The 12,726-nt window shown below is 41.3% G+C and overlaps 2 protein-coding genes across 2 annotated transcripts in view; both read left to right on the top strand.

The window, feature by feature from the left end:
* LOC311044763 (carbonic anhydrase 4-like) overlaps positions 1-12,726 on the top strand; it is a 137,315-nt gene that overhangs the window by 81,694 nt on the left and 42,895 nt on the right. The window lies entirely within an intron of this gene.
* On the top strand, positions 4,633-9,292 carry LOC311044895 (carbonic anhydrase 4-like; the record flags this gene model as incomplete). Its single annotated transcript, XM_084056705.1, has 8 exons — positions 4,633-4,723; positions 5,606-5,632; positions 6,657-6,827; positions 7,565-7,713; positions 8,060-8,155; positions 8,242-8,320; positions 8,427-8,590; positions 9,050-9,292. The coding sequence occupies 8 exons, from the start codon at positions 4,633-4,635 to the stop codon at positions 9,221-9,223; spliced, it is 951 nt and encodes a 316-aa protein (XP_083912831.1). The 3' UTR covers positions 9,224-9,292.

The raw sequence follows: 12,726 nt of genomic DNA, 5'->3' as shown, positions 1-12,726 counted from the left end.
GTCTGCCAGTCTGCCACTCTGTCACTGTCTGTCTGTCTGCCAGTCTGCCAGTCTGCCAGTGTGCCACTCTGTCACTGTCTGTCTGTCTGTCTGTCTGTCTGTCTGCCAGTCTGCCACTCTGTCACTGTCTGTCTGTCAGTCTGCCAGTCTGCCAGTCTGCCACTCTGTCACTGTCTGTCTGTCTGTCTGTCTGCCAGTCTGCCACTCTGTCACTCTGTCACAGTCTGTCTGTCTGCCAGTCTGCCACTCTGTCACTGTCTGCCAGTCTGCCACTCTGTCACTGTCTGTCTGTCTGTCTGTCTGTCTGTCTGTCTGTCTGCCAGTCTGCCAGTCTGCCACTCTGTCACAGTCTGTCTGTCTGTCTGCCAGTCTGCCACTCTGTCACTGTCTGTCTGTCTGTCTGTCTGTCTGTCTGTCTGTCTGTCTGTCTGTCTGTCTGTCTGTCTGTCTGTCTGTCTGTCTGCCAGTCTGCCAGTCTGCCACAGTCTGTCTGTCTGCCAGTCTGCCAGTCTGCCACTCTGTCACAGTCTGCCAGTCTGCCACTCTGTCACTGTCTGTCTGTCTGTCTGTCTGCCAGTCTGCCACTCTGCCACTCTGTCACAGTCTGTCTGTCTGTCTGTCTGTCTGTATGTCTGTCTGTCTGTCTGTCTGTCTGTCTGTCTGTCTGTCTGTCTGTCTGTCTGTCTGTCTGTCTGTCTGTCTGTCTGTCTGTCTGTCTGTCTGCCACTCTGTCACAGTCTGCCAGTCTGCCAGTCTGCCAGTCTGCCACTCTGTCACAGTCTGCCAGTCTGCCAGTCTGTCACAGTCTGCCAGTCTGCCAGTCTTACACTCTGTCACTGTCTGTCTGTCTGTCTGCCAGTCTGCCAGTCTGCCACAGTCTGTCTGTCTGCCAGTCTGCCAGTCTGCCACAGTCTGTCACAGTCTGCCAGTCTGCCAGTCTGCCACTCTGTCACAGTCTTCCAGTCTGCCAGTCTGCCACTCTGTCACAGTCTGCCAGTCTGCCACTCTGTCACAGTCTGCCAGTCTGCCAGTCTGCCAGTCTGCCAGTCTGCCAGTCTGCCACTCTGCCAGTTTTCTCGAAACCGCTCATTGCTGCTTGCAGCTATATTTGCAGTTTGTATTCGATTCATGGAGGATGGAGGACTCATCAAAGAGCGGGCAGTGGAATTTATTGACACCGCGGATTTGACTGCACGGTGCATTACAAAGCGCTCCTAAATTAGGGCGGATTCACACTGCGGCCTTGAACCAGCCTTGAGGCTGGTTGGAAGGAATACCTGGGAAGGAATTGGTAAAGCTAGCATCTATTATAAGTGTACTTTGTGAGAAGTTTTAGATTTTTGGAATGGTATTAGGTAAGGGTATAGCTTTTTAAAAAACATTGCAAACAAGTTAGGCTCGCCCCCTATTGAAAACCTTATAAAACTTCTCACAAAGTGCACACGCTTTACCAATTCCTTCCCAGGTATTCCTTCCTACCAGCCTCAAGGCTGGTTCCAAGGCCGCAGTGTGAATCCGCCCTTAAAAGAAACCTTTCCGAGCGCACTTTATGTACACTGCAATTCTCACTGGCTAAATGTAGTGCTTTGCACTCTGTAGCCAAAGCATCCCTGGATATTAGCAATACATTGCCAGCTTTGTTTTTGTGTATCAAGTGTTTCCCCCCCTTTTCTCTCTCATGTACATTATATCTGACTGGCGCAGTGATATGCTTGTGGTTCAAGAAAGTACAAAATAAAATTCTTTGAGTCGTCATGGTTATTTACCAATCATCTACCAACTATTGCAGGCTACCTATGTCTAAGCTAAAAACATAAATATGTAGGTCGCCTACATACTTTGGTAATTTCTGGTTATTTGAAAAGGTTATTCAACTCTCCAGCTGTCTATCTGCGGGGGGGGGGGGGCTGGGGGCCTACCATGTACTTGCCTGGCCTTTTTTTTTTTTTACATTAACCACTTAAACCCTAGCATCCCTTTTCTGAGGAGAACTTTAGCCAAAAATAGCCGATCTACAAGCGCGAGGCGTTGTGAGCTTGTAGATCGGCTATTTTTGGCAAACAGGTGTGGTGTAGAGGGAAAAAAGTGCAGACCAAGTAAAAAAAAAGTTTGATCTGAAACCCAACTTATAGAGGGGGTCCCTGCTTCCTCTCTCTCTCGGCTAGGGGGTCCTTGGCCTGAAAACATTGAAGACCCCTGGTTTAGAATATTTGGTGGTCCTGTTTTCATTTTTCACAAGATCGGTGGTTGTTGCAATGACCTGCACTACAATACTTCACCATTATGTTGCGCTATGATGAAATAAACCCATTAAATTTAACAATGTGTAGGTTCCGTAATGCAATTCCAATTGTGAAAGCTGTGAGTTTCACCCGGTGAAGGAATGGCGGCATCGGCCACGCCCCGAAATACCCGTATGTGTGTCTCAAAGAAGAAGAACAAACAAAACAAGAAACAAAAACAAGAAAAACAAAAACAAAAACAAAAAAGAAATCACACCCAGTGTGAAGAGAGTGGTGCCTTTGAAGTAGTGTAACTGGTTGCATGCTTGGTTGCATCCTTGACGGACGGACGGACGGACCCACACACACGGTCAAGTGTAGGAGTGGCTGGCACCACTCAAAAACAACAGAAACCTAATATCGTAGATTATGAAAACAAACAAACAGAAATGGCAGAAAAAGATAAATCTAGAACAGAAGTTCTGTGAAGTTCAGTTACCCTATACTGTTTGGCCTGGCCTCTAACTGTCTGACATATAGAGCGCCCCCATCTTGTTGGACAACCACCAATGCCTCCATAAAAGGGAAAGTGTATGAGAAGGACGAGAGGAAAGTTGTAAATGAAGATGGGAACTTGTGATAAGATTGTTCTGGTGTACCAGGGTCAGATTGAATCTAAATTGTTAAAGTGTAATGAGTGGCTGCCACTAGTGCCAGTACTTTAAAAAAAATGTTAATTGAGCCCCCGATTGTATTTATTTTTTATTTTTTTCCAGTTTCAAAAAGAACATGACATCTTGTAGCCAAAATGAGGTTGGTGGTGGTATGCTATACCTTCCCAATGGAACAACAACAGCAGAATGAGATCACTATCGGCTTCATTGCTTAGAGCTAATGGTATACGTCAGGGGTTCCAAAGATGGCTATCTGGCCAGATGGGGTTACATTGATGTGTAGATTGTAGCGAAAAAGTGTTCCCAGAAATGTGAGAGCTTAAGGGACATGTCCAACAGTCCAAAACATGTGGGACAATGTCCCATGGTGACTGGTGACACTTGTCACATGAAGTATGTTCGTTCTGGGAACAATTTTGAGCCTATCTTTGCTGTAATGAGCCTGATGTATTACTTTGAACTGGATTAAGGAGAATCTTGCACAGGAAGAAGAGGAGTTGATGGCTTTGAGTGCCTCTGCCCAATATTGGTCTGAAAGGGTGATTCCCAGTTCTGATTCCCAGTCGGATTTGATTTTATGCAGTCCTGGATCATTCTCTGGTGAGATAAGATTGTAAAAAGATGACTAGTCAAAGGGATTTTAATGGTATATTAACATATTTTTCTGGGAACCAACGGCTTTATCTGATAACTGGACTTCTGAGATACAATATAGATGGGGTCAGGTTAACTTATTTTTTAAAATTTTTTACATTGGTCATTTTAATACAATGACCAGGTTTTGACAAAACAAACTCGGTGGCCTCATGTTCTCTCACAAAACATAGTAGGCTATATATCTCACATATAGACAATCTGTAATTATCCAATGTGACAACTAGTTTAATTTAGACAGCTACACTCAGCTGGTTAAAACATTCCAAACAGATACCCCCCCCCCTCCCAGATACCCCCCCCCCCCCCCCCCCCACAGTATATGACTACATGAAAAACTTGTTTGCTTATCTGTTTTTTTTTTTACCTGAATAAATACTTAGAATAGGGGTGGAAAGGTAAAGAGGCGGGCTCAAGCTCTCTGCTGAACTTGTATAAAAGAGAGGAGCTGATGCTTCCCCAGGGAGAACTTAAGGTGACAACAGCTGTTTTGTGAAGGTAAGAAACGTTTATTTTCTGGTAGTTTTTTTAATTGCCGTTTTCCCGTTACATTTTTAGGCTAAGTTAAAAATGTGCTATTAGCCTAATATAGCTGCACCATAGCTACATTTTTGACAATTTGATCAAAAACAGTGACTGCATGCCCCACGCTGTTCTTGTAAATGGATTGATTGATTGATTGAATACAGTTTACAAAAAAAAGGTACAGATTTATACAAAAGGATGCTTTTTTGAGGTCTTTTTTACTTTAGTGGAGTATTTCCAATTTTCAATACTTTTACTTCTACTCCACTACATCGGAAAGGAAAATATTGTACTTTTACTTCGTTTTTAGATTTAGATTTGTATTACTAAACACATTAACCTACGTTCGACTTTAAGTACATTTTGATACCAATACTTTTGTACTTTTACTTAAGTACATTTTTAATTCCGGACTTTTACTTGTAATAGAGTATTTCTACATTGCTGCGGTATTGATACTTTTACTTAAGTAAAAGATGTGAGTAGCCTGTAGCCAACTTTTTCCACCAGCGGTGAATTGCAGCATGTCACTCACCGCTCTCTGTCCGTTTCTGTAGATGAAGTGTCTGGAAGTGTTGGTTGCTTGCGCTCTGTTTCCTACCTGGGTGATAGGTGGTAAAGAAAATAAAGGATCTGCCACCTCAGTCAGTAAGTATTTGCTTTTATTTGGAAGTAATTTACATTTGCTTTTCTTTTAGATAGTAATGATTTAGTTTTACTCGTGCGCATGGACGATCGATTATGGCCGTATTGCTGTGATGTAACTAAGTACATTTACTCAAGTAGTACTTATATAAGTACAATTTTCAGGCATTTTTACTGTACTGGAGGATTTCCAGTCGTGTAATGTAACTAAGTACAAGTACTGTAGGCCTACTTAAGTACAATTCTGAGGTATTTTTTTTTACTTTACTGGAGGATTTCCAATTTCCAGGACTTTTACTTCTACTCCACTACACCTCAGAGAACAATATTGTACTTTTACTCCATTACAATTATTTGAAAACTTTAGTTGCTAGTTTCTTTGTAGATTTTGATTATTATTATGAAACATACAGTAGGCCTACATTTTACACATTTGAAAGCTATTGTGAAACGGGACATTCTACGTAATGAGTACTTTCTACTTTTGCATTTTCATACCAATACAATTACTTTTATTTGAGTAAATGTTGTATTCCGGACTTTTACTTATAAAAGTATTTCTACATTGCCGTATTGATACTTTTACTTAAGTAAAACATTTGAGTAGGCTACTTTTTCCACCACTGACGTATTATAGTATATTGTTTACTAACATTGAGACTGGATGCACAGGTGATTGTTTCATGCAATCAATTCGCAACCTGTTGTTTCGGGGTGCGCTGGTTTCAGCACACCCCAACCCCCTCTTGTGTTTTGGATAGTGAGGCGCGCCCTAGCGAGACCTGATAGAATGGGTTTCATTTGGAGCCAGTATGACGTCGTCTGTTAATGGGTCTATAGGCTATTTATAATAAGATTTTTTGTTGTTGTTATTTTCTCCCGCAGATTGGTGTTACCATCTTGCAGAATGCAGTAAGTAATTGCGCATCATTTTCCTCTAAATATTAAAACTTTAGGCTATATCAAGGAAGGAGGACTTGGGGTCTTACACTCATCACACAAACCCCCAACTGAAATTATTTTGTGCCAGAGACCCCCCATACAAGAAGAAGAAAAAATAATCAAGATTTGTTTTATAGCCGATCTACAAGCTCACAACGTGTTCGCATCGTGGCACATTGTGAGCGTGTAGATCCACTATGTTCACATAGCCGATGTATATAGGGTGAAATTGGTTAAACTGATTTTGATGCTGTATAGGCCTATCAATTAATTTTACCATGGGGACCCCCAGGAACCCACTCAAGGACCCCTGGGGATCCCTAGTCAGACCACACTTTGAGAACCACAACTGTAGATAATCCTGATATATTTTTTAACCACTTATAACCCCAGCATCCGTATTGTGGTGAAAGCTTTCGCTGAAAATTGCAGATCGACAATAGGCTCTATGCACAACAGCCATATTGGAAAGGGCCTCTTCTTACTTCCTTCACAGGTGTTACCAATGATACTAATGAAGGCTCTGTTCCATTCTGGTCAGGGTACTGATATCATGCATGTTGGCTCACTAGAAACACTCCATTTTGGTTCCCAAATGGCCCCTTATGGTGGGTGTGTAACTCTGAGAGTGTACAAATGGAACCAACTGGACCCGTAAGGGTCCATTTGGTTCCATTTGTACACTCTCAGAGTTATGGGGGTCCTTGAAAATAAGACAACCACTATGCCACACTAAATGGAACAGAGCCTTAATTAGTATCATTGGTAACACCTGTGAAGGAAGTAAGGAAGGGGCTCAATTCATTCCCAATATGGCCGCTGTGCATAGAGCCTATTGACATCGATTCGTGGAAAGCTTTCCCCACAATAACAGAAAACAGAAAAGACACTAGCATAGAGCCGTGAGAGACTCCGTTCAACCATATGGGGTTTAACTGGTTAATCCCGCTATGCTGCTTGACTAATTGAAACTCTTGTGCTTGTGCTCTTTCAGACGATACGACTTGGCCGACCATTGCTGAGGAGCATTGCAACGGTTCCAGGCAGTCTCCCATTGACATCGTCTCGGCATCGGCCACCGGCGACTCCAATCTGGGAGCCTTCACCTTCACCAATTATGGCATCAACTCGTCAATGACAAACGCCTCCAACACCGGCAAAACAAGTGAGCGGCAGCTTTAGAGACCGTTTTGTTGCTGTCAAGCAACCTCTTATCTCCATATTTGAATGTCTTGTGTGTCTTTTGGTAAATTAACGCCCTACTTGATCATACTACACAGCGTCACACAAAAGCATTTAAAGCAGCAGAGCTACAAACTCGAAATGTGCGTTTTGAGCTTGTCAATCTGCGACTTTTGTTATTTTTGAATTTGAATCCAGAAAAGTAACAGTTTTGGACATATTGAGGTTTCCACTCGACAGAGATGTTTTTTATCAGTTACTTATGTTTTTTTTAATTTTTATAATAGCAAAGTAACTGAAGCTGTCAAATAACCGTATTGGAGTAAAAAGTACAATATTTACCTCTGAGATGTGGAGTAAAGTAAAACATACCTCAACATTTTACTTATGTACAGTACTTTAATTACTGTGTAATGACCATAGAGAGCCTATGGTCATTGGGCTAAATTGTTATTGTTGGAGAACAGAACACACAATGCTTACTCTCCTGTATTTCCCTTACTTAATTCCTCATTTGAGGATTACATAATGGGTCAGAGGATATTTAGGGATGGATCTGGTCCCCTCCCCTAAGTGTCTTCAATCTATTCTGTACAGTGTACACATACAGTACCTGCCAATTACCTTCCTCTTGTATGCTTTGAATGTTGTCTGTTCAACAGAATGACACTGTACAAGATGTTAATACATTTCCTGTCCTCCCCCCCACCCCCCAACCAGTCAAAGTAGAACTTTCTAGTGGGGTCAGAATTTCAGGAGGTGGTCTACCTGAGGCCTATGACAGCCTGCAGTTCCACTTGCATTGGGGCAACGGCTCTACAATGGGCGGCTCCGAGCACACTGTGGACGGCAAGCGCTACGCCATGGAGGTATGTACATTTGACTCATATATTTGGCAAATTGCAAAGTTTAAAATGAATGCATACAATTTTTTTAATTTTTATTTTGTACAAATTTTGATATTTATGTCAAATCATATTTATGTATTGTGGTGTCCAGGTAGCTCGGTCGGTAGAGCACTTGCCTTTGAACTACAAGTTTCTGGCTTTGATCCCGGACACTATACCAACTCATTATAATGTGAATAGCACCTCAGCGATCCATCTCCCAGTGCTCTAGTGCATTGTAAAGCGAATGGACTCGTCCTTGTTCTTGGCAGATAAGCACAATAAACCACTCTGACCTTACTTATTTCTTAATTTCCCTCCCTCTTAGTTGCACATTGTAAATGCCAAGGCCTCATACAATGGGGATACAGGACTTGCTGTCCAGGACTCCACAGGGCTTGCTGCTCTTGGGTTCTTCATTGAGGTAAAGAAGGGGATTCACATTAACATCAGATGTTAAAAACGTGACCTGACACATGTGGTAATACAGTGTTTACTGCGTTTTTACAGGCAATGACAGGTAACGAAACTGCCTCACCTGCAAGCTGGAAAACCTTGACCAACTACTTGTCCAACATAACAAAGAAAGGTTAGCATTTGTTTTTTTTCATAATTTCCCTTCAAATTTGACATTTTAATGAATTCAATGAAGGATTAGCTGCAGTTCCTTTACCAGTCAGTGCATCTGTCTACAGACGATAAGGTAGCAATTGCCGCTGGCGTTTCCCTGGATGATCTGTTAAGTGGAGTGGATCGTACCAAGTACTACCGCTACCTCGGCTCATTGACGACACCCTCGTGTAATGAAGCTGTAGTTTGGACTGTGTTCAAGGACCCAATCAAAGTCAGCAAAGATCTGGTGAGTTTGATTTGACATCAATGCAACCGTTTTGAAATCATGACATAATGTTACAGCTCTGATAGGAGGTTCTGTGGTTCACTTTTTCCAAAAAGAATGGCTCCTAACGGGACCCATCTTTGGGATGCAGCCCCATTTTTATGGGTCACGAGTAAATATCACTTTTTTCGTGTCCTAATTAGTTTATTCATTTATTTATTTATTCAATGTTTATTTCAAAAGATCTTCAAAAAAACATTTTAAAAAATCAGAAATGAAAAGAAAATTCAAACATTTAAAAAAAAAATCATAATTTAAGATCTTAAAAACTTTTAAGAAGTAGTGAAAATAGCAGATCTATTGTGACATGTTGTGATCTTATAGATTGGCTATTTCCACTAGTTTGGCTACCAGGGAGATAGCACATTTCTCTTTTGGGTCTCGGGCTAAGTAGTTGATGAACTGGTGTCTTCTCTGCAGATTAACCTCTTCAGCACCACGCTGCATGTTGGCGACGACACCTCAGAGCTGATGACCAACGTCTTCAGAGGCATTCAGGCGGCCCAGCCAGTGACAACCCAGACAAGTGGATCATCCAAAACGTGTTTCTCTCTAGGCCTCATGGCTCTTTGCCTACTGATCAGGGGTGCTTAGAGCTATAGGCGCTAACCTCATCATTTTATGATCAACTGCCACCTGTGACATTGTTGTTGAACACCAATAGGCTCTATGCACAGCAGCCATATTGGGAATGAATTGCACCCCTTCCTTACTTCCTTCACAGGTGTTACCAATGATAGGCTACTAATTAAAGCTCTGTTCCATTTAGTGTGGCATAGTGGTTGTCTTATTTTCAAGGATCCCCATAACTCTGAGAGTGTACAAATGGAACCAAATGGACCCGTAAGTTACACACCCTCACCCACCATAAGGGGCCATTTGGGAACCAGAACGGAGTGTTTATAGTGAGCCAACATGCACGATATCAGCACCCTAACCAGAATGGAACTGAGCCCTCATTAGTATCATTGGTAACACCTGTGAAGGAAGTAAGAAGAGGCCCAATTTCTTTCCAATATGGCTGCTGTGCAAAGAGCCTATACCGGTGGAGGAAAACAGTTGTCTGTGTTTAAGTTGTTGCTACTATTTGCATACCCATCTCCCTTCTTTTTTTCCACGTCACCTGCTGACTTGTCCTCTAGAGCTTTGTATGACCCCCCCCCCCCCCCCGACGCAACTGTACGATGCTCTTCTACGCATTACTGACCAGTGCTTCCTCTCAGCTTGAACCAGGGTGATCATTATTATGCCAAAATACTGGGTTTAGGCTGCTAGTCTGAGCATAAAATTAGATCACACTAGTCTGAACATAGCATAAGGCTTAGATCACACACCTTGCTAGTTGTTATGTTTAGTCACACAGTAACTGAACAGCACGCACAAAGTAACATTAACGGATGCACCTCACAGGACCACTCCAGTGTAGAATAAGCATGGAAAGTGTATAGTTGAGCCTACAGGTTACAGTGTATTCCATCCATTCCTTGCAGAGCTTTGATTTTGTAGACATTGATTTGAAGCAGAATACTGTGGACAAACACACACCCGTAATGTAATCCAGGTGATAATGAAGCAGCAGTGGTGAGAGCATTTAATTAAAAAAAACATTGTATGTATTTTTTTCATTTGTAAATGTTTCAAAACTACAGATTTTTTTGTAGGATTGTATTCATAGATATGTTGAATAAAATATGATATAGAACTCTGTGCCCAGTCAAATTCTTTGCTTTGATTTCCATTTGTGCCCTATAGTAACATCACATTTAATACATGTTGTTGCACTTTTCCATGTGGATTTGAGCCAGACACTTGATATGGGCTTGTCAGAGGTGTTGGAGACTGGGGATAAAGACAACAGACAAATTGTGCAATGTAAGAATTTGTAACCCTTCAGATCACACGTCTCCGCGCGTCCGTTGAATTGGTGAAATTAAGAGCAGACAAGACTTAAAATTAAGTGTGTATATTTATTAATTAAGCAGTAAGTTAAAAATAATTACAGATTGAATATAGAAATGTACTTAACAGAGATCTCTGGGCTCCCACTAACTGTCAATAACCGCAACAAGTTGCTTCGAGTTCAGTTCATGAGGTCTGAAGTCTCTATCTCTCCGTGGAGCCTATATTATACATGTTATAATAAAAAGTTGTCAATAGAAGTCGCTGTTGGTCCACCAGGTTTTGTTCTGGGAGATAGCACACAGAGTTCCGCTATGCAAGCGATAATATAATTATATTTATCACAATAAATCTACTTCTAAGAATATCATACTAACAGAGCTATAACGATTTCATAGGGTAATAATGTCTTTTCTTTGGGTGTATATGTGAACAGCAATGAAACAACAGATTTAGGACACACATATGCCCATAGTCTAATACCAACTGCTAATAATTAAAGCTTTACAGGATATAAATTGCCATCAGAGGTTAGCCAAGTGTTCCCAAAACATTAGTTCAACAAATAGGAAATAAAAGCCTGTGTGTTATGGAGACTTGTCCTACCTTTATTTTCAAGTCGCCAGCCAGCGCGGAGACGGTTAAAGTTGAGACGCACTTTACAATTAAAGGGTCCAGTTGTAATAACAGCGTTGTTTTAACAAAACAAACTTAAAAACGATCAAACGATCGGCTTCGCTGTGTGGTGTAAATAAATCAGTAAAAATGTAAGTTCAGTCCAGTACAAAGTAACAAACAAAAACTTTCTAATTTCTTCTTTCTAAATCAAGTTATATTTGTGGTCAAAAAACTGTTTGCTGCCGTCCTCATGTAACGGATACCACTTGGTAGGCAAGGATGAGACCAGGAACCACGTTTGACAGTTTATTCTGTAGGAAACAGACAAATAACACAATATTTGTCTTTTGATGGGCACTGCATATCATCAGACGTTCCTCAGCAGAACAGGAATCCACTCTTTTATTTTAGCCTGACCAATAACAGAAACCTCTATCTAATACTGTTTCCCTGACCAATAACAGAAACTTCTATCTAATAGTGTTTTTTTATATACTCTTAAATAGAGTAGTTTTCAGCATACTGGACTCAACATTGAGTTTACAGAAAAGCTACCAGCCAGAACATTCAATGAAAACAACTGTTATACAATTGGTACATTATATATTGCACATACCTGTAGGAAACAGACAAATAACACAATATTTGTCTTTTGATGGGCACTGCATATCATCAGACGTTCTGTGTGCAACACAAAACAAAAAGTACATTCATTTCATTTTCGCGGAAAAAGAACAACACTGAATGACGTCATCACTAGTCCCAATGTGATGAAACAAAAGACGTTTACAAAAGGGTTAATTGCACTCAGAATGATATCCTCATAATGACCCAACGTCATAAAATAATTAAGCACTGTGTGCTTCAATTTACATCTGAAATGAACGGTTTTTCATAGCAAAATCATAAAAATACATCACTGTGTTTTAAGAGCACCGCTTACCCTCAGCAGAACAGGAATCCACTGAGGCAGCTACGGCAACACCACTAGGACATACAGTGCGATATGCAGTGCACCCGAATACCACAGTATAAACATTAGTTTGAACCAACAAATATTGGCTGGTGCTGCTCAATAGTGAACAAATTCTAAATTAACTTTTAACTCTGTTACACTCACCCCCACAGAATTTTCACAATATTGGGCAAGTATAGAAAATACACAGTACAGTACAACAACAGGGTCTCCGTTATAAGAAAACCAACCTCGAAAGTACCCCTTGGGGCGAAGTGGCATGAAAGCAAAACCAAACTCTCATTCCAGCAACTGGTAGCAGAGTGCCTTATACACTCCACAGGACCCTCACATACTGTGTATGTGTACATACAGACACAAATGTTTTTATTTTTTATTTTTTTTATATATATAAACCACAAAAAAAAAAGAAAAGTACCTCATAAACACAAAGGTAACACACTGTAAACTCTCAAACTCAGTCAACAGTAGAGTGTAGTGTCACAACATCCTGCCTTGACATGGTCTGTATCAACCTATTAACCGGTCTAATGAGGCGGCCATGCCTCGACCTAGCCCGCGTAGGGTCACAGGTATGATCAGTATGTGCGTCCTGTACCCCGTC

The sequence above is a fragment of the Gymnoscopelus microlampas genome (genome assembly GCF_963454915.1).
Source record: "Gymnoscopelus microlampas genome assembly, chromosome: 5".
In the NCBI taxonomy this organism is placed as follows: domain Eukaryota; kingdom Metazoa; phylum Chordata; class Actinopteri; order Myctophiformes; family Myctophidae; genus Gymnoscopelus; species Gymnoscopelus microlampas.
Note: the sequence above shows the minus strand (reverse complement) of the source record. Positions and strands in the feature narration are given on the sequence as shown.